This window comes from Misgurnus anguillicaudatus, chromosome 5, assembly GCF_027580225.2.
Source record: "Misgurnus anguillicaudatus chromosome 5, ASM2758022v2, whole genome shotgun sequence".
Taxonomy (NCBI): domain Eukaryota; kingdom Metazoa; phylum Chordata; class Actinopteri; order Cypriniformes; family Cobitidae; genus Misgurnus; species Misgurnus anguillicaudatus.
This window is the reverse complement of record NC_073341.2, coordinates 21037079-21059956: the sequence shown is the minus strand read 5'-3', so window position 1 is coordinate 21059956 and position 22878 is coordinate 21037079. Positions and strand designations below refer to the sequence as shown.

The 22878-nt window shown below is 37.1% G+C and overlaps 1 protein-coding gene across 1 annotated transcript in view; it reads right to left on the bottom strand.

Moving 5' to 3' along the window:
• The window catches only part of mvb12bb (multivesicular body subunit 12Bb), a 58679-nt gene extending 36174 nt beyond the window's left edge, over nt 1-22505 (bottom strand). The window contains exons 1-6 of the mRNA XM_073867732.1: nt 22483-22505; nt 18980-19095; nt 15431-15528; nt 6872-6972; nt 5622-5751; nt 4763-4870 (exon numbers count right to left, since the gene is read on the bottom strand). Of these exons, the coding sequence (XP_073723833.1) occupies nt 4763-4870; nt 5622-5751; nt 6872-6972; nt 15431-15528; nt 18980-19090 (548 nt within the window). The 5' untranslated portion in view covers nt 19091-19095; nt 22483-22505. The remainder of the gene's footprint in view (nt 1-4762; nt 4871-5621; nt 5752-6871; nt 6973-15430; nt 15529-18979; nt 19096-22482) is intronic.
• Between the last annotated feature and the right edge of the window lie 373 nt (nt 22506-22878).

The following is a 22878-nucleotide window of genomic DNA, read 5'->3' as shown; positions in this document are numbered from 1 at the left end:
TCAAATTTAAGTTTTATTAGAGTGTTTTTATTAAAAATATTTTCATTTTACATCATGATGCTTACGCCCCACCCCTTTGATTGTCCCCAGTCCCCGCCCATTCGCCCAACCCTACCACCTTAACTAACAAAATTTATGCTGGAAACCCTGTGTGCAGTTATTAAGTTATGAGTTGCTAAAAGGTTTTATCAATAAAACCTTGTATTTGTTAACATTAGTGAATGCATTAGCTAACAAGAAGTAACAATAAGCTATACCATTTTTGCATTTATTAATCTTTGTTCTTGCCAATACAGTTATTCATGTTATTTCATGATGAATTAACTAATGGTAACAGTTAATACCTTTGATTTTAATAATGTATTAGTAAATGCTGAAAAATATATGTAGCCACTAAGATGAATAAATGCTGTAGTATTATTCATTGTTAGTTCATGATAGCTAATGCATTTCCTAATGTTAACAAATACAACCTTATTGTTAAGTGTTACCCATTTTGGCTGAATATATAGAGAAATCTATGTTGGTAAATTTCAGTGAAGCACTGAAATAGCAAAAGAAAGTGAGATTATAACAGTTTATAATATGCAGTATATCTGCACAAATATTTGCCAAACTACCAGCAAGATAATGGGGTCATTAAACATTTATTTCTTATTGACCGTTTAATATATTTTCAACAGTAAACATAAGCGTTTTAGTCTTTCAAACACTGCATATTCAGAAACAACACCACAAACTATGTACAGCTCTCATAATTTTTGTGATTTACTGTTTTCTACATAAAATCATGCTGCTTAATGTTAATAAAAGTATGTGAAAATATAACCTTGATTTATTTAATATTGACTCAGCAAGATCATGTCAAAGATTAAAATCAATGAGAAATCAAACTTTGATGCTCCTATTCTCATAAATAGATTATAACACATGGGATTTCACAGACAGGGTCACACTTTTCCCATATTTTACTATAGTTCTATATCAAGCACATTCCAGATTTAATTCTGTTATACTTCATAAAACAACAACAACAAATCAAGTAGGTCCTAAAATCTCTTAGATAAGAAACTTTGAAGATTCACAGTTTTTTACTTTATCTCTAATCTAACATAACTTTGCCTTCTAAGATACATTGTGCAGATGAACAGACTGCAGATTCACAGATTGCAGATGGACATTCACACAGATGTAGAGCATGGAATGTAATAATAAGTGCACGGTCTGCGATCACAGCAGGAAAGTGGGAATCATCGCTCTGAGATACAATTTATTCTTCCCATACTTGAAAAGTGGCATTAAAAGGGTGAGGAATTAGCGGGGTGAGACGGAAGTGTGTGAAAGTGTAAAGCAGGATGTAAGAGCACATCAAACGATTCTCTGCTCTAACTGCCCCTACCAAAAACACACAGCACAAAGGGCTTTAAACAAGCTATGAAGCCATGGTACGCTTAGGAAGGTTTGTCCTATTGCACGCAAGTTCAAAGAACAAAACCTCAGATGGAGTTTTAGGCAGAGATCACTGATATGAAAGTAACGATGATCCTAGAGACTTTGTAAGAATCGATCTCAGTCAAAAAAGGCGCCGGTCCCAATTCGATGTGATCAAAACTGAGCGAAAAATACAGTATGCCATACGTTTTTGGACCGCAACTGGGTGTTTACTTATTCAGCTGATGAGATATTAAATATGCTTGTGTAAGATAATAAACCAAGCAAACTTGCAACTACAATTGACAGACAGAGATCACTTTGAATTTTCATCACGAAATTGCATCCACTTGGATTGCAGATTTACAATTCCATCTATGTATACCGACCACTGTGCCTCCACGGCCCTCTGGCACATTACAGTTGGCACCATCTACAGTACTCCTACATGCCCCCAGCCAACCTCTCCACTCTACCAACCACTGAGAGAAGCAGTGATTGTTTATTTACTATTTACCGAGGAAAAACCCAGCTACTTCCTGCTTATAAATAATTGACATGTTTGAGTTGGATGAGGTACAAAGTCACTCTCGCTATCGGTCTTCAGACCTGCAGGCTGTGTGTTTGTGTGTGGCTATGGGGCAAACTGTGTGTGTGTGTGTGTGTTTCTGTGTTTGTATGTCAGACCACACAACAGACTAAGCTCTTCTCACGGTGGTCTCTCAAATCACTTTGTTGAACTTTAGAGTCGTGAAGGAAAACTTGCCATTTAGCAGACACTGCTTAAGCCACCTGCACTGTGTTGACAATCCTCTAAGGAGAATCTGGGGTTAAGTGTCTTCCTGAAGAGCAAGGCTGTGATAAAGCACAACTCATCTCATTGTCTTATCAGCATTCTTAACAACCATTAACTCCCCTGTCATATTATTATGTCACACCTAATGATTTTAACAAACCTTGACACCGTTGCAAAGGACATACTCTATGCTAAAATATTCTACAGCCTTGAATTTACAGCACAGCTTTAAAACTCGATATTGCCTGTATTATTAGTAGAGATGCACAGATATAAAAGTTTTCCACCAATACCAATAGCCGATTATTCAGGCTGATATCTGCCAATACTGATAGTTTGGTGGTTTTATTAACTTGTATTAAATAAATTCTGAATATTACATTTTCTGAATTTTATTCATTCATATAATGATCATTAAAGGGACACTCCACTTTTTTGAAAATATGCTCATTTTCCAGCTCTCCTAGAGTTAAACATTTGATTCTTACCATTTTGGAATCCATTCAGCTGATCTCCGGGTCTGGCGGTAGCATTTTTAGCATAGCTTAGCACAAACCATTGAATCTGATTAGACCATTAGCATCGTGCTAAAAAATAACCAAAGAGTTTCAATATTTTTTCTATTTAAAACTTGACTTTTTGTAGTTACATCATGTGCTAAGACCGACAAAAAAATTAAAAGTTGCGATTTTCTATGCAGTTATGGCTAGGAACTATACTCTTATTCTGGCGTAATAATCAAGGACTTTGCAGCTGTTAAATGGCTGCAGCAGGCGTAGTGATATTACGCATAGGCAAGGGCCGGTATGAGATTTTGGCGGTATGATATAAGCAAAAATACCACAATTTCACAGTATTGCGGTTTTGACATTGCACTACTAAAATTTTTAGACGCCTACGTATACAAACAGCAACTTTTTAACTGGACACAATACATTTTATTTTTAAGCAACATATAACATGTAAGCTGGGTAAAAACAAGCCTTTTAACTCTTTCCCCGCCATTGACGAGATATCTCGTAAATAAAGAGAAAACGCTTCCCTGCCAATGACGAGTATTTCCGTCTTTCCGCTATTATCCACTAGGTGGCGCCCTATGGCAAGCGGCTGCATGTCCGTTTCTGTTTTAAAGATCGCTCTGAAATGGATCTCTATGAAAAGTCCGTCACAAAAATGGAATTATCTCTGCTTTTTGCTCAAAATGTGGTGTTTTTGCAGAAACCTACCCATATTCAAAAGCTGATTAAAAAACACTGAACCACTGAAGTTAGGATGAAACTTTTTTTGTTTGAAAGCAGAGGGTCTGTTCTTTCATTTGGTATATTGTATGTTTATATATTTGAAGAAAAACATTTTCTGGAAGGCATTAAACTTTTGTGAAAATCATGAAAAACGCTGGCGCTGGCTAGCAACTTTTTTTAAAAACGCTGGCGGTGAAAGAGTTAAATTATAATTTTCCTTCAAAAAAATATATATTTTTGTAATATATATTAAATGTAAATTACATGACTTAATGATTTAATTAATTCTGTGTAAACACAGCTCATACCTTGGAAACGTTATCACAGAAAATGTTAATGGTTTTGAAACCTTGACTCTAAAACCTTGGTATACCTAACCGGTAATCTGCCCATGCCTAATTATGCAGCACCTGAAAATAGTCCCCTGCTACTCAAAGTAACAAGGGGACTATTTTCGGGCAGTGCGTAATATCACTACACCTTCTGCAGCCATGTTACAGCAGCAATGTCCTGGATTATTACGCCAGAATAAGAGTATAGTTCCTAGACATATTGGCATAGAAAATCCCAACTTTTAATTTTCTGTCGGTCTTAGTACACAATGTAACTACAGAAGAGTCGAGTCTTATATAGGAAAAAATATCGAAACTCTTTAGTTATATTTTAGCGAGATGCTAATGGTCTAATCAGATTTAATGGATTATGCTAAACTATGCTTAAAGTGGTTGCGCCAGACCCAGAGATCAGCCGAGTGGATTCCAAAACTGCAAAAACCAAATGCTTAACTCTAGGGGAGCTGGAAAATAAGCATATGTCCCTTTAATATTGAACATTAAACTAGTGATGGCTCTTTACATTTTCTATACACAGCTCAAATTCATTGCATTTTCCTGTTCTCTTTTGATTGACAGGATATATCGGCCATGACTATGGGCTGTTTTTAAACTCATCAGCCGATTATAGTGTTAAAAATTGCTCTTATTGGCCAATACCGATTATTGGCCCATATACAGTATATTTGTGCATCTCTACATATTAATTCTTGAAAACTTTATAGGAAAAAAGTATACACAGTTATATATACCAACCCAATGAGGGGCTGATATTTCGATGCATTATGCTAGAAGAGGAGTACATTTTAAATGGGCATAAAAGCTGAAAATATTTCTATAATTGACATTAATACACATGACCATAATGCTTTCATGTGGACTCCAATGTTTAACCTCTATAATTGTTGAAAGTCCACATTTTTGCATATTTTTCCAATTATACTGTTGGTGAAATGTCTTACCTGGCAACATCAGAAGTGTTTGTAGATGCAGACGAGGTTTTGTTTGCTGCGTCCTTCAACTTAGTGATTTTTCCCAACTGACACCAAATCCCCAAACTATTCATCTCTCTGCAATGAAAATACATAACGTTGATGCAAATGAAAGCATTTGAGGTCATGTGCTAGTGAATGCTAAATACAATCCAACGCTAGTAAGAAATATCAGGAACTGCTTTAAACGCTGTTAGAGTAGCGGCATCAGTACAGAGAGGCATGATGCCTGTAGCAGGCCGCAGGCACTGAGGGGCACTACAGGGAACAAAAGCTGGTCAAAAACACAAAAAGACAAACCACAACAACGATTCACTTTGGTTTAAAAAAATTGGGAAATCAGGAAGCATAGTAAACATGGCTTCAGGATATTTACTTTTTTTCTCTATTTTTCTTGGAGGTAAAAATGACCAAAACTTCTGCATCAAACACAGCCTTTAAAGGGATAGTTCACCCAAAAACCGCATCTAAACCTGCAAAAGAAGATATTTTGGCACACAGTTGATTGTAACCATTAACTTCAATACTAGGAAAAACAAATACGACAGAATTCAATGGGTACCATCAACTGTGTGCTTACCACCATTTATCACAATACTTCCATAAGATTTTTTTCCTACTATGGAAGTCAGTGGTTACAATCAGCAGTGTTCTTACCATCATTTATCAAAATATTTTTTTGTGTGTTAATCAGAAAAAAAAAACAATTCATACAGGTTTAGAACAACATGCAGATGAGAAAATGATGACAGAATTTTTATTTTTGGGTGAACTATCCCTTTAAAAACATCAGTCTGTGATTTTAACCTTATATATATATCCATCTCACCCTATATATGTGTAGTTAGCAAGACCATGCTTGGATTTTCCCTGGATGATTAGATCACATATAGCCGTATCAGTAGTGTGTCTGGGGACCAACTTGACACACAACCTTTCCTTCTTCAAAGCCTGTTCCTCTATAAGAAAAAGACAAATAAATAGTATTAGTTAACATAAACAAACCCTAATTATGTCCCATAGTGTCTAAATTTTTCTATATATGGTACCGTCCCAGTCTTATAACTATGAGGTACGTATGCATTATCCAAAGCCTACATTATAGATGCAAACACATTGTATGACCTATTCGTCCTTGGGAAGCACTATAAAAATGACAAACAATGTAATGATCTTTTTAAAAAAAAAAAACTACCTATTTTAAAACGATTTATTTACAGAGACAAGCTAAATATATATATGCATTAATATTTGAACACCTTATAAATGCAACTTATATGTGCCAGGCCTTGAAGCACCGGATCGGCATATAAAGGCCATCACGATTACATAAAAATGGCATTTGTTGGAAGCTAAAGGGGAATCTTCAGTGCCAAGTGTATAAGAAGGATATTAAGGCAGATTTTCACCACGACTTGATTGAGAGTGAAATGGCGATGCAGTGAGCTGAAGCATCTATTAAACATGGCTTTACCACAATAAAGCTTTGCATTAAAACGCGGCCCGATGAGACTTCATCTTCTTTTCAGTCATTCCTCCAGAACCCGCTACCAGTCTCGCCCATATTACTTCTGGGCCCATCCCATTCGTTCCGAAGGAGCGCCGGGCGAGGGCCGTGTAAATGCAATAATAATGAAAATAATAAACATGCTGCCCCCACTCCCAGAGCCAAAATAATATTACATTCTCAAAGGCACGGTGAGAGGAGCAGACGCTGAAGGAGAAAAATACATAGCACTCAAAAAGCACTAAACCATCAAGGGAATGCATTTCATTAATATTAGATAACCACCATCCACTCCCGCTCTGCACAAATAAATACATAAATAAATAAGCACATCATAAAGAAAAAGCTGGGTTCTGGCAGAGATAAACAATGACTCATCGTTCTCTTCTCCTCCTACCTCCGGGGCAAAATGTTTATTTTACTCTCTCCCACTATCATAAATTAAGCTAAACCTGAGCCCGCGAAACATTCGCATTCACAGCCTCGAGAGAAGCACTCCCTCAGGACGACTAGAGAGAGGCAGGATAAAAGAAAAGAGGAAAGAAGATTATTTTTAAGAAAACTCTGCTTACGGCTATCCATGGTGTCTTGAATTGAAGTGAAGCCCTCGGGCAGAGTTTCTCTCAAGTCCATCAGCTTCATGTCCACAACTACGTTGCATAATTGCTTATTTAAAAAAGTGATATAACAGATTATGTAAGGTTAAGCATAATAATGATAACAATTAACTTGTTTAATAAAATACTTTGCAGAGTTAAAATTATAGATGAAAATGTGCAATAAATACATTAATGAATTTGCGTATGAAGTATGTATTTTTCAAGTATGCACACATGGTACTAAATGTACTTTGAGGAAATCAGTATATACCATAAATACTTCTTACTGGCCATTAAAATGTCGTTTTTTATTTAAATATATTTGTTTGGTTATTTTGTGTATTGATATAATGTGTCATTTTTTCAAATTTTTTAATTAAATAGCTCAGATGCAAAACCCGCTAGGTGCATCTAGCATGATTTCTTGTTAATTAGCATATTTTATCAAACTTGGATTCTACCTAAAAATAGGTATGGGCCGGTTACCGGTTTCAAGGTATACCGAGGTTTTAAACAGCAAATATTTTCAGTAATACCGTTTGCAAGCTGGGTTTACACAAAATTAATTAAATCATTAAGTCATATAATTTACATTTACGTTTTTTAAAAGAAAATTATAATTAAAAGGCTTTATTTTCACCCAGCATACATGTATGTTGCTTAAAAATAAAATGTATTGTCCAGTTAAAAGGATGTTGTTTTGTATACGTCTGATAATAACACATTATAGCAATGGCAAAACCGCAATACTGTGAAACCGTGTTTTTTTTTTTTTTGCTTTAGGTTATCATACCGCCAAAATCTCATACTGGCCCATGCCTACCTAAAAATAGGTGTTTATGAATAGCCTGAGTGCAGGATTAAGTGGATTTGATGCGAAAGTATTTGATGAATGTATGGTACGTGTTGGTTAAAATCATTATCTAATTTTTGACGGAAGTGACGTTTAGTGGCTTTTGCCTCTGGACTCTTCAATTCATGATGTTTGTCTCTATATCGCCATCTTTGTTTGAAAGAAAAACTGCAGGCTACTTTGCAAATTATTGTAACAGGCCAATTTTAAAAAGGTGGGAGTGGATTTACAAGGCGCACATTAAGAAAAAGCTTATTTCCACAATGATCAACGCAATCTACCAAGAACAGCACAAAATTTTAAAGGGGGGGTTCAATGGTATTTCAAGCATTCTGACTTATTAACACAGTTATAGAGTTGTTTCCTCATGCTAAACGTAGACAAAGTGTCAAAAAAGCAGTTGGACACGTTACAGAGTATTTCTGTGCCGAATGCACTTCGCCAGGGTTCCTACAAGTTTCGGAAAAGTTTTTTTCGATTACAGGTCCAACTGACGTTTCAGGGGTTTTTATACGTATCACTTCTTTATATGGGCACTTCCCCCGGAAAACCCCGCCCACCCGTCAATCAGCGGGAGACGCTAGAGCTTGCAAACATCTTATCACGCCACTCAGCTTTGTTTAATTTCAAAACTCAACAATGGCACGAAAGATGAAATGTGTTTTTGGATGTAAGGAGAAGATATCCAGCCTTTTGGAAACAATGGATATAGTTTATTATCCGGGGTAGCAGCGGAGTTTTGCGTGTGTGTTTGATGCGCTGGATTTTCCCAACCCGGTCACGAGTTGCATGCGGTAAGTAAGACTTTTGTCTTATGTTGGAAATAGGCGTGTGCATATTATATAAATTACACAAACATTTAGTTAACCATAAGTTATAAGAGTTGTATAGTGTTGCATGACTCGTACTCGCTCCACCCGCGGTAATAACTCCTCCTTCTTAATTTTTTCGTACGTTATCGTAAAGATTCGGTAAAGCTAATCTTTCTTTTATAAATCTGATTAAACTAAAGACGTCTTCGTAGATATAAAGGATGTAATACTACTCTATAGGTACTCCAGATTAACATCAGAAATGCAGAAACAGCGTGTGTTACGTGAGCTTTAAGATTTGCTTTTCTAGGCGTTTGAATAGTGGCGGTGGGTCGCTTCACTTTTGGGCCGGTCGAGTTTATTTTTTTACATTTGTCACATTAGTGAGTCTATCTTCTCTTAAATAACACTACACGCACAGCCTCTGCATGGGTTGTACCATGTGAGTGAGTTCCCCCCTCCCCTCCCATAGAGTTGGTCCATAGCGTGTCTTTTCCAAAACTTTTCTCAGGTAGGCTGGGCCAGCCCTACCGTAACAGTACGCTTTTCAGGGAGGATGGGTGGGAGGAAGAGGCCAGGAGGGTTTGTAAAAGCCAGGTTGAAGAAAAGAAATGCACTGGAGAAGGATGCTGTCAAATGTGCCAAGCTTACCGATTTATTTTCAAGAGGACAAACACAAGTGGTAACAGGTAAAGAGGGATATGCCTAGTAGTGATTACCATTAGCAACTTAATTATTTGGCTAATACTGTTGTCCACTTATTCACAAGCAAAATATAAAACTGAATCAAAATATTGGCCTTTTGTGTATCACCCAATACATGGCAATCCATAGACTATGCAGTTTAATATTGATAACAAAACTCAAGCTGATCTGTGTATGCAGTAAAATTACTTTTTATTATTAGTTTATTTTAATTACTAATTATTTTTTTGTAGTGAATAAGTATATTATTATTTAGTTAATATTAAACCTTAAGATTATTTGTTGAACCATTGTATTAATAAAAACTACACAAAAGTAAGAGCTGTACTGTTGCTTCATTTATCCAATTTGGCAAAAGTGCTTACTTGAAATTCCACCATGGAAAAAGTGGGCTGGTTTTGGGCCTTAAAGGAGTGTTCAATTTTCTTAAAAGAAAAATCCAGATAATTTGCTCACCACCATGTCATCCGGGGTGTTGATGTCTTTCTTTGTTCAGTCGAGAAGAAGTTGTGTTTTTTGAGGAAAACATTGCAGGATTTTTCTCATTTTAGTGGACTTTGGTGGACACCAACACTTAACACTTAACTCAGCACGTAACAGTTTTTTTTCAATGGAGTTTCAAAGGACTATAAACGATCCCAAACGAGGCATAAGGGTCTTATCTAGCAAAACGATTGTCATTTTTGACAAGTAAAATAAAAAATATGCACTTTTAAACCACAACTTTTCGTCTAGGTCCAGTCCAGCGCGACCTACATAAATGTGTAGTGACGTAGGGAGGTCACGTGTTACATATATAAAACGCACATTTGCGGACCATTGTAAACAATAAACTGACACAAAGACATTAATAAGTATCATTCCACATACAACAACGTCGGAACGGTCCTCTTTCAACACACTTGTAAACACTAGGGCGGAGTTTCGCGTTCGTTGAAAAAACTGTTAAGTGTTGAGTTAAGTGTTGGTGTCCATTAAAGTCCATTAAAATGAGAAAAATCCTGCAATGTTTTCCTCAAAAAACATAATTTCTTCCGGACTGAACAAAGAAAGACATCAACATTTTGGATGACATGGTGATGAGTAAATTATCTGGATTTTTCTTTTAAGAAAATTGACAATTCCTTTAAACTACCTGTCTGAAAAGTGGCCCCACTCCGGCCCTGAATAGTGGCACAAATACCAGTAAACTGATGAGTGCAAACCATTTACATACTCATCTCCCTTAAATTCTGTGTCTGAAAATGAAACTCCTACAAATGCATATGCAATAAGGTCAGTCGCAAAAATATCATGCCTCCATGCCTTACAGTGCTAATTTTTTACTGTGCGCCATTAGAAAATACTAACAGTAGTGTTGCAACAGTATAGGCAACCGAGGCGTTTGCACTGTCGCAAGCTGTTAGTAAATCTGGACTCATGACATTTTCCGCGAAAACGTACCTGACAGTTCAAATTATAAATAATTATTGTAAATTTAACAGATGCGAATTGGTGTAAGATGTTTTTTTATACTTGCTCAGTAGCCTTCTTAACAAGAAAAGTTATGGATTGCAGCTTAAATTGACAAAATATTTAACTGTTTTCTCTGATGTACATTGCGACTAACAGCTATGGTCATTGTTTCACTTGCAACATCAGAGTCAGGTTCTCTCTCTCTCTCTCTCTCTCTCTCTCTCTCTCTCTCTCTCTCTCTCTCTCTCTCTCTGTAAAACACCACCAGTCAGACAAATATAAAAGCATATTGTGATTTCCTTCCTCATTTCCATTTTGATGTGTTACCACATGGAGTAATGGGAAAAAACTGACGGCAAAACTTTCACGACGGTGGACAAATGTTTGCTTTAGTAAACAGCTTACTTGTTGTTTATTATTGATTCAAACTATCTTAGTTTCCAATAAAGTTATCAGCCAGCAAGCTTTATTTACCCGCATTTGGCCCTTGGTCTAATTCTGGTCACCGTTTATGCCTGAAAAGCCTTTTGTAGCATTTTGTAGACCCACACATGCACACATTCAAATTTGTTGAATCAGTGCCCTCTTTTAAGCATGCATGCACCTGTGTGTTAGCCATCATCCTCAAACGCGACAGCTTAGCACTCAGGCCAGTCGATGGCAGGCCAAATTGCTTGTGCTTCAGAACAGGGAGTACTTGAAAACAATCAGGAGCTGTTTAGTTGACATTTTCAAGCATGACTTTTTCCCTCAGCCTTCCAAGCCCGTGCTCATTATGCCTCCATTTTTCGCAGTAATAAATAGCAATAATCCAGCGAAACCCCTGAAAGCGTGCAGCTAGCGTGGCGTGACGTGACGGGTCCGACATTCCGCATACCGTCGCTAGTGTTGCCTGGCAGTTATTACCACTACAGAGCATTTTTATTCATAGTTTTTTATTCTGACTCGCGGGTACGAATATGGATGAATGCTATTACTATGCATGAGTCCTGCTTTTTTCTTTTAACACTTTTTTTTTAATAAAAGACGCAGGAGAGATTTTTTCCCATCAGGACCTGACAAAGGGCCATCTACCTCCAACCCTGAGTGTGATAAATCACAAACTGTTTACTTCCCACCACATAATTCACTGGCTAATTCTGCAGAATCTGTTTTTGTCATAGACAATTACAGTGGGGGCCACTTTGACTGACAGACAAAATAGCCTTTGTTGATGGCGCTGCCATGTTTTATTAGCGTCAGGGACTTCAAAACAGTACAGACACGCATTTTAAGACTGCACGCTGGAGAGGTGGCGGAGGGGACTGATGTGCTACATACTAAAACTACAGCTTTCATTGCACTTGATCAACAGGCAGGAGTTTGCAGGAATTGGTTGTTGCAAACCAGCGAACATCTCTTAACCCTTGTGTGATTCCATTGAGATTCTATTCTATTAATCTGTTTAAAAAGCAAGAACCCTCAATTTACAGATTATTTTCATTTAAGTGTAAAGATTTTGAGCACATGTACAAAAGGTTTTAGTGTTGTCAAAAGCCCTGGGTCTTTGGTACCAAGTTGGTTCTAAAAAATATAAAAAGTCATTGGTGCCAGAACCAATGCAGAACCGGTTCTACCGGAACTGATGTGCTGGTTGTCTGTTTGACAGGTTGTCGGCCGGAAACTTTTCATAGACACAACAAAAAATTTAATGATCCAAAAATCATAAAAAATGTGCAGATCGCGTACAGAAATACTTAAGATTTAAGGAAGATCAAAGAATGAGCGAAGTGTCATGATGAAAGAAGGAGAAACACATCAACTATTTCCCCGCCATTGACGAGTTACCTTGTCAATTAAAAGAAAACAATTTTTAATGTTAGATTAAAATAAAACATCATTAGTGAACTTAATGGTTAGTACAGTACCAGCAATGCTAATGCTCATGCTGTCAAGTGTCCTTATTAACCATTTAATGCTTTAAATTCTTTTACATGGGTAAAAATAAATGAGAAAACACAATTTAATACAGAAGAGACTTTTGATAACCTTTATAGAAAAATAATTGAAAATAAATGTAAGAAAATAATAAATGTATGGCTTAGCATTTTTGTCATGTTTGTCATTTTATCTTTACTAATCAGGTACTTTAATCTGTAAATGTAATATAATAGCTTGATTTTGTTATTTATTAACAGTTAGTGTCAGTCATTTAATGTTGTATATATGCATATGTTCAACCAGTTGTCTTACTGAAGTTTATTGTATTTGTCTTTTTAAGCAGCAGACTGATGATGATGTTCATCAGGATGAAGAACCCCAGCAAACACACACAGACAACCGCTGGTGAAACCTTTCAGCAACAAATACATTTTATACTTGATGTATAAATGTAAAGTAAATACAGAATGACAATGTTTTCAGATTATTATTTTATATTGACATTTAACTTTATTAATAATAATGTGTTTAATTAGCATGTTTTAGTGTTTTGCAACCGAAATTATTTCTCTGATATTTACTGGTATCGAATTCAATTACTGAAAATGTGGTACCGTGACAACACTAAAAGGTATGATCATTTTCCTTAGGGGTATACAGTAAATGATCAAACAGGTAAACATGACTGAGTGCAATGAATACTACTAAGGAATATTGTGACTAACAAACGATCTTCTGTATATAGCTAAACTAGTGTAACAAATAACATCAAATAACAACAGCATTTACCTGCACAGAGATAGTGTACATTTTCAGACCATGGGCCCTATTTTAACGATCTGAAACGCAAGTGCGAAGCACAAAGCGCAAGTGACTTTGTGGGCAGATCTTGGGCGCTGTTGCTATTTTCCCGGCGGGAGAAATAACTCTTGAGCCAGGCGCAAATCAAGTGGTTTGGGCGTAACGTCAAATAAGCCAATCAGAACGTCATCCAACATTCCCTTTAAACGGAAGTGTGCAAGTTCCACGGCGGGTTGCTATTATTATGACGGATTTACCGTCGCACGCCAGGAGCGGTTCACAGCCGAGGAGACCGACGTTCGTGTAAGAGCAGTCAAAGACAGAGAAGTTGTTTTGTATGGGGATGAACCCGCCCAAATCAGTGTCGGTTAAACAGGCGTGGGAGGAAATAGCCACAATTGTCTCATCAGCTGGCATCCCCAGGACGTTGCGCCGCAAGCGCTATAATGATGTCAGGATCACCACAATGCTCACCACAATGATTTCCCTTATCTCATGTGTTAATATTTTTTATTGTAACAATTTATGATTTGCAAAAATAACTGTTGCATCTGTGTAGATTAGATAAGCAAAGTGTGTGCGCGTTGTGCACGCTATTATGGTCAAGCATGCGCCCTTAAAATAGCATAATGAACCACGCGCAACGCGCCACTGACTTTAGACTATTATTTTTTTGTCAGTGGCGCAATTGTTTTTTGAAACTGCAAAATAGCATCAGGGATGGTTTCCTTTTTTGCGCAGAACCGCCCAGGGGGCGCAAGTTCATTCCCTAATTTGCTGACGTGCGTCTGTGGAGGGAAAAACCCGTTTTTTGCAAAATACGAATGATACATGCGTCACTGACAAAGTCAATTGCGCTGGGTGCAAGATAGGGCCCCATATGTTAATATGATTAAAAGGAAATAATATAAATTCGCAAAAATAAAAATTCACCTACCCATCATTTAGTTTCTTTTTATTTGTTGAAAATAAAAAAGATATTTGATAGCTGATGGTAGGTACACAGTTGACGGTTCCCAATGACTTCCATAGTAATTTTTTTTCCTACTATGGAAGTCAATGGGTACCATCAACCATCATGGGTATCTTCATGGTTTTCAGCAGAAAAGTGGTTTTAACATAGATGTAACACTGAATTACAATGACCCACCAAACCAAGCTTATTAGCCAATCTATTGTTGCCACCCTCACACAACGAAGGGCAGCATTTTTGAAGAATCTTAATTAACAATACAGAAAGATTTATAAAAACACATTTGCTATGTAAGCTAAGGCAACAACAAGGCATAAAGACTAAAGGCGCGACAGCTCAAGTTTTGCATCGCTCACCCTAAATAAAGACAGATAACCTAAACAGCGTGAACAGGCTGCACTTGTTTCTTTCTGGGACAGAGATACCTGCACAGAAAAAGCCACTCATTCTCAATTTAGCTGAGCTGAACGAGAGGTAAATGTTCAAAAAGCCACAATACACGGAGGAATCATTGGTCTAGGTGCCCCTTTATAAGCCATATTGGGATGGCTGTTTGATGTGTCATATTCAATAAGCAAGAATTCCCGTAATCAAAAGTTTGTCATTTTTGGATCTTGGATGAATAGCTGGGATGTATCTGAATCATCTGCAGGGACCAGTTTAATTGAGTAAAATGAAATCGTAAACTACAAATGCGGAGAGTCTCACTTATGAATAATCATTAACCAAATTCTTTTGGGAGAGTTGGATATCAACATATTTTCAAATGCAAGGACTCTGGGAATTTATACATCAAGTAAAAAAATTCTCAGACCGTTCTAAATTCAGAGTGGTATTTGCATTCATCTTGGATACTTAAAGGACGAGATGTATTTTGAAGGAGTTTGTGATCAAAGATCTGTGCAGAACCCTAATGAGAGACGAACTGAACCAGCCGGGGCCAAACACGGTCCATGGCAGTGTGTGAAGAAATTCGAAGAAAACTCGTGACTTGAAGATTTTCACTTACATTTTTCGAGGCTCGGCTGAAACACAGATAGCGCGTGACCTTGGATTTGAATATGCTGTCCTTCCAAAGGTTGGCGTCGAAGCCATCTGTTGTTTGTGCAACCTACATGAAAGGAAAAACAATACCCAGAGAAGAATGCATTGAGGTGTGATCGAGTTAATGTATGGATGCCATGTGTGTGTGCTTTTTTGCCCGGTTCTGTGCATACTTGGCTTAATTAATGCTTTCTTGAGCTCTCGCTCCATCTCATTAGAGCCCGACACAAGTGAAGAAAGTTCCCTAGACTCTGAAAAAGCCTAAAAATACCACCAACCTCATGGGACCACAAGGATCACATAAGACCTCACAAAGAAGGCCTTAAACCAGCTAAATGAGATTATACTGTGCGATCTTTATAGAGAATCAAGTAGGTGACCTAATGTGTGCCACAAAATTACTATTTTGTCCACATTTCAGTAAATATAAGCTTGGATATAAACTGTCAGGAAAGATTGACATCCTGACAGGGAATCGGATATAGAGGACAGACTGGTGGATGGATCCGGCAAGTGCGGCTCACCCTCAGCAGCGGTGTTGACTCGAGCCAAAGCTCCCAGAAGGAGTCTATACATCAACCACGATTCCCTCCCCACCTTCTCACCACCCTCCTCCCCTTACAAGACAACCCGTCCTGGCCACTTTTTCCAGGTCAGTGCCCCGCTCCTCCTGTCAGCGTAAACAAAGAGCCGGAGCTGTGAAGCCCAAAGTCAAACAGGGAGGAACCAGGCACCAAAGGAGTCAGTATGCCACTGCGCAGCTGGGGCAGGGTACGCACCCTGAATGTGGAAACAGTTGCCAAGCGCTGGGACCAGCAGGGTAGAAGAGACACTTCTCCTTCCTCGAAAAACCTCAATACTTCGTACTTAATAAAGAGACACTTGAATATAAATCTGTCGTATAGGATTTTCTGTCTGCTGTTGGTTAGTTGAGCAAATGTTAAAGGTAATAATAAGAATGCATTTCAAATCAAAACTCGAAAGGTTTTGCTATAAGCAGCTTGCAAAAAACATTTGCACTTACATTTAGTCATTAATATGGTTATTAATAACAACATGTTTGTTTGCGTAAACAAAGTAAAGAAGTAGATGGATGAGCTTTTAAAAATCAGTTCCCAACTCTTACAAAATCTAGCTACTAAAAACAAACTACATGTTGGTTTATATAATAGGTCTGATTTTTTGAAATTTTATTGGCTAAGTGGCATAATGCTGATGTTTATAACAGCATTTGTGCATTATATTGTTTGTATAAATATGCCTTTACATTTTGGCTGATACTCGGTACAACGGCACTCGATCTTCTGCGCTATTGCGTAATTTAGCATTATTAAGTTTTTAATAAATAAAAGTGTTTGTTTGTGCAAACAAAGTGAAGCAGTTGCATCCTGCTTCATGTGATGGAGGGAAAGGCCAAGCGGAATAGGGCCCCCGAGAGCACGCCGGTGCCATGTGGCGCGCACCGGATCCTCAGCGCCAGTGGGCAGAACTCAAGCACCGTGCCAACCCACATACAACCCACCGGAGACGGCAACAGTTGGGGACGTGCGGGGTGGGGCGGGAAGTGAGGGAGTGAGAAGAAAGAAAATGCGAAGGGAAAATCGGAAAGCGGAAAGGAAGAACTCTAGCTACCCGTAAGCCTAGCATTAGGATTTTTTAACAGTGTTTGCTTTGTGCTTTGTTTTATTCACAAAACTTCCACTCTCTCTTTATGCCCTGCTCCTTTCTCTCTGTTTTAAACACACCCACTTACACAAACACACCCAATACACACACACAAAGGATATTCCTAGAGGCCATTGATACAGTTGTCCTAGTTTCCCCTCTCAGTGTTATGGGATTGCTGAGAGTTGCAGAAGTGCTGGAGAACCAGCCACCCTTATGTCACTGCCATTTGAGTCCTAAACAAACAAGGCACGCTAGTGCCAAGCTCTGCTGGAGATCTTATCAGAAAGAGTTGTTAAAGTGTCTCCTCAGGCCAGACAAAAGGAACAGCTTTAGCCCTCATCAGAGTTAACTTAATTAATAAATAGTGTTTAAATCAATACATGGAGAACATATACTATTATTAAGATAGGTCTGGACTAATATTCTTCTTTCTTTTAAAAAATTTAAATGCTTAATTTTTTTAGTAGTTTAAAAATAAATGCTGCCTATTTTAAATTCTGTTTGTTTGACAGCATATATGGCAATAAACGTGGCAAGGATTCATAATAGGTTAATCCATACACACGTTGGGGAAGGGGCAATTTGGCATCTCCAATCCCCCTAACCTGCATGTTATTGGCCCGTCTTAATGTGAGGCAACAGTGCTACCCACTGAGCCACTGTGCCACCCATTTTATCCTCTATACCTTATGAGGCGGTTTCCCGGACAGGGATTAGACTACTCATACACTAAAATAAATGTAAGAGCTGCCCAAACTAAAAAACAACTTGCACTGACATATCTTAAAATACATCAGTGCCCTTTGTTTTGCCTCAAAATGCACACAAGTAATGTTTTTAGTAAGTCATATTTGTTAAAACTAGTTATATTTCTTAATTAAACTAAGGTCTAGTCCTGGTTTAAAGGATTAGTCCATTTTCTTAAAAGAAAAATCCAGACAATTCACTCACCACCATGTCATCCAAAGTGTTGGTGTCTTTCTTTGTTTGGTTGAGAGGAAATTGTGTTTTTTGGGGAGGGCATTCCAGGATTTTCCTCATTTTAATGGACCCCAGCACTCAACAGTTTTGATGCAGTTTAAAATTGCAGTTTCAACTCAGCTTCAAAGGACTCCCAAACGTGGCATAAAGGTCTTATCTAGCAAAACGATTGTCATTTTTGACAAGAAAACACAACTTCTCGTATATCTCTGGTCTTGTGATGCGCCGGCGCGACCTCGCGTAATTGCGTAATGCTGTGAAAAGGTCACGTGTTACATATATGAAACACACATTTGCGGACCATTTTAAACAATAAACTGACACAAAGACATTAATTAGTATCATTCGACATACACGTCAGAACGGTCCTCTTTCTCCACACTTGTAAACACTGGGGCGTAGTTTCGATACGTCATATGTGACCTCATGACGTGATGACGTATTGCGTGAGGTCGCGCTGGTGCATCGCAGGACCGGAGGAAGACAAGCAGCTGTGGTCTAAAAGTGCATATTTTTAATTTTTCTTGCCAAAATTGACAATCGCTTCGCTAGATAAGACCCTTATGCCTTGTTTGAGATCTTTTAGAGTCCTTTGAAACTGCAATTTTTAACTGCATTAAAACTGTATTGGGGTCCACCAAAGTCCATTAAAATGAGAAAAATCCTGAAATGCTTTGCCGAAAAAACACAACTTCCTCTCGACTAAACAAAGAAAGACACCAACACCCCGGATGACGTGGTGGTGAGTAAATTATCTGGATTTTTTTAAGAAAATTGACTAATCCTTTAAGCTAATCCCTGTCCGGGAAACCACCCCTATAAGATCCAAATCACAACTATACTTATATATTTGGCAACTGCATACTAACAACATTGTAGTCTGCTGGAGGGTCTTTCTTGGATGCAAGCACACTAATATCAGTGATGGCTTCAGGCTGCAGCTCTGATATAGCGTTGGAAATGTCCTGAAGATCTGGCATCCTCCCTGCAAAACAGAAATAACACTGTAAAAAAATTCTGCATTTATTGCAAGTTGAATTTGTTTAACTTAATTTGTTAATTTAAAACAACATGAAAAACATAACGATGATACGACTTGCTGTACTGGTCTATAATTTTTTTACAGTGAAGCTTTCAGTCACACATACACTTTGGCTTGCATTTAACAATGATACAACAAAAATGCAACATTTTCTTATATTAAAACAACTGAAAATACAGGATATTACTAAAGTAAACCATAGTAAGATAATACACACAATTCAGAGGTGTAAACAAGGCGTGAATTTATCATCACATGACACAAGTCTGTATTTTATGTTTTGGTTTCTATAAATATATTTTAAGACTCTTATTGCATTTTCAAGCCACTGACACTGTGCTTGACGAAACTGGCAATAAGTGCACAATTTGTCCAAGAAATGAATCAGTATTCAAATTAGGTGTAAGCTGAATCTAAAGTGTTCTACACTGGAATAAAATTAAATGTTCATATTCAAGCATATATTAATTTTCAATTTTATAAAATAATATTTTTTTAAAGTGTACATACTGTGTACTATACACTATATAGTGTTACTGATATAATGCTGTATCTCTATAAGAGAGGCTTTAGTGTTGGACTAAGTGATTGTAACGTCACCGCCCTAATGGTCGGGCGTAGGAGCCTCCTAAAGCAAATGAAACAATCATGCGGCAGGTCTCGTTCGTACACTAAATAAGCAGCACAGACACAGACAATAATACTGCTGAGGGCCCAATTAGCAGGGTAATTAATTACAGCAAACCTTTTTTCCTCTGTAATGAGCTCCAGATATATGGAGTGGGCTGACGTTATGCTCTGAACTGTTTCAGATGAAATGGTTTTACCGGTGGCTGTATATAAAGATGAGGGATCTTCATTCTCGCATTAAACTGTGGGAGTAAACTTTTCACTACATAAATGCCACCAGCAAATCTCTTCTGGAAATGGCGTAACAATAGCCTTCACACTTTTCTCTCGTCTCTGTCTACACATTTATTGAGATGCTGAGGTTTCTCAGATTATAGTTTAGTTTGTGTGTTGCTGCATCTTATTTTATTAGCTACAACTAAAAAGTTTAAAGGGACAGTTCACGGTGTAGCAAAAATTATGGCATTTTTCCCGCCTTCGTATTAATACAATTTTGTATATGACTTTCTTCTATTAAAATTTTTTAAAGAGAGCTGACCCTGCTTCTTTATAAAACATTAAGGTTGAATAAATGACAGAATTGTCATTAATCAATGAATTGCCCCTAAGTACTAATTAGGCATAAATGTTGTGGTTTACCTTTAAGGCCTTGAATGATAATAGGCCTGCGGTAAAAGCCAGTGGACCCAACATACGTGATCTAAGATGGACTAGCAAAACAAACATAATTAGGCTAAGTAAATAAAGTCTCTCTAAACAACAAGCCAAGGCAATCAGATATTTTCAAGGAAATCTAGATCAATCGTTGTCTATTTTTGTCCCGAGATGCTTCAGTCTAATGCGTATGCATGGCTCACCAAGGATTAGTGGCCCGCCTATGCGGAGGGTCCTTTACCCTTTTATTAAATTACGCTTAAAGCGACCAACTAGAGTAAATGACACAGTTATTGCATTCAATCTAAATGTTTACTGAATTTATTGCAATTATGGTTATTAAATCTAAAGGATTTACCGAGGCAGTGGAGAGTCTATGTATAAAAAGTCGGTCAGAAGAACTTATTAAGGGGAACCAAGGATGGCAAATTAGCTTAGGGGAGGAGAATGATTTCTTTCTTGTGTTAATTTGTACACTAATCAATGCGGCCTTTTCCTAGTGCTAGGCCATTTGATTGTAAAGCTACGTTAATGGAGAAATAGAGAACAGCCTGCCCAGACAGGGCTGCGTTTCTAATGATGCACACTCATCTTATAGTGTCTGCATGTTAGTGATCAAACAGAATGGAAACTGCTGCAGATTGAGAACTAGAAGAGAATTAGCCAACGCTCTTTTGAGGACAACATCAAGTCAATGGAGATGAAAAGTCTCATAATGAAGGTTCACCCACATGAAAAAAAATAATGTACTGTAGTATATTTAATATTCACTATAGTGAAATTATATTGTGTGAACCCCACCATGGTAAATATTAAAGTTTACTACAGTATTTATCCCAGTTTATCAATTCACTAGTTAATAAAAACAATACTTAGTAATTACTATAATATGCTACAGTTTACTATACTACTGAAGTATACTACAGTACTGTTTATCAATTCATATGCTATAATGTAAAAAAATCATTGCTGCTTTATTTTTTTTATCAACTCAGATTTACAAGTCAGTTCAGAAGAGTTGTTATAACTTAAAATATAGTTGAACTTATCTCTTGTCAAGATAATAGTAAGTTGACATGACTTGTAATTCTGAGTTGATTCAACAATTTTTTTTTATTCTATACTACTACTATACTATAGGCTTACAGTGCATTAACAAAGTGTAATTATTATAACACACCACCGTATTTACTACAGTTAAGTATTCTACAGTATATACTACATTTCTATATTAAATACTACAGAATACTATAGTATAGGCCTTCACTAACAAAATGTAGTTTTGTTAAACAGTAGTTGGCCTTCTTACTATATTGTATAAAACAATATACTTCAGTTTACTATAGCAAATAGTAATTAATGGGGAAACATATGAACTATATTATCTGATAAACACACACATCATTCTTAAACCCGGAGTATGCTACATAAACAAGCGGCTTTCGTGGTCAACACGTAACTTCCTGTAAACTCTGCTAGGAATAAATAACAACAAAGTACTTTTAAAGTAGTTTATTTATACAAGCAAAACAACACGTAGATTACCCAGGAGACCAAAACATTTGTTATTTTCGACGAGGTATTCTATAGAGAATACAAATAACGTTTAGCTATTCTAAATTGCACGCAAATGTAAATACAGAATGTAATTATTAACAGAAACACCCTTATATCACCTCATCATCTCCAAAGATTTAACAACGTATACTGTTTGAATAAAGAGGGTTGTGTTTTAATGCCGTTCTTAAAGAGATTTAATCACACTCTGAGTGTATTATAGTAGCCTATACAGCACGGTTTAAGATACATTGTTTAACACACACAAACACACACACACACGCACGCGCGCGCGTTAACTTGCGCACTGTCAGCAAGTGCGCGAGTTAACGCGGGTGTGTGTTTGTTAAAACAAAGTATCTTAAACCGTGCTGTACACGCAATATTTATCGTTATGTCTTAATCATTTACACGGAATATAAACCAGAACTTTACCGCAGTCAATTAAGATTGATCGAGTAATACATAATCTATTGTTGTTTTTCTTACCTGAGTGAGAGCGAATGACCAGTAAACTTTATTCTCAAGCCCGCATTGTACTTGTCACTTCCGGAATGAGTCATTTATCAGTGTGATCAATCATTTACCAGGAGGATCAACAGTAACACGTGTTTGTGTATTGTTGTATGACTGAAATAGGCCTAAGTTACTGGTTAATAAAACATTACACGCAGACGTATCATTAATACTGGATGTAAAATACAAACGTGCACTTCATTTAGATTTAATGATGCAATAATAATCTTATCTTGATACTTTATAAAACAATATACAATTATAATAACAAGCATATTTATTTAAATAAAATACTATATATTAAATATATTACTATGCATACATGTTACATGTGTTGTTGTGTGTGAAGTGTAAACTGAAGGACACACA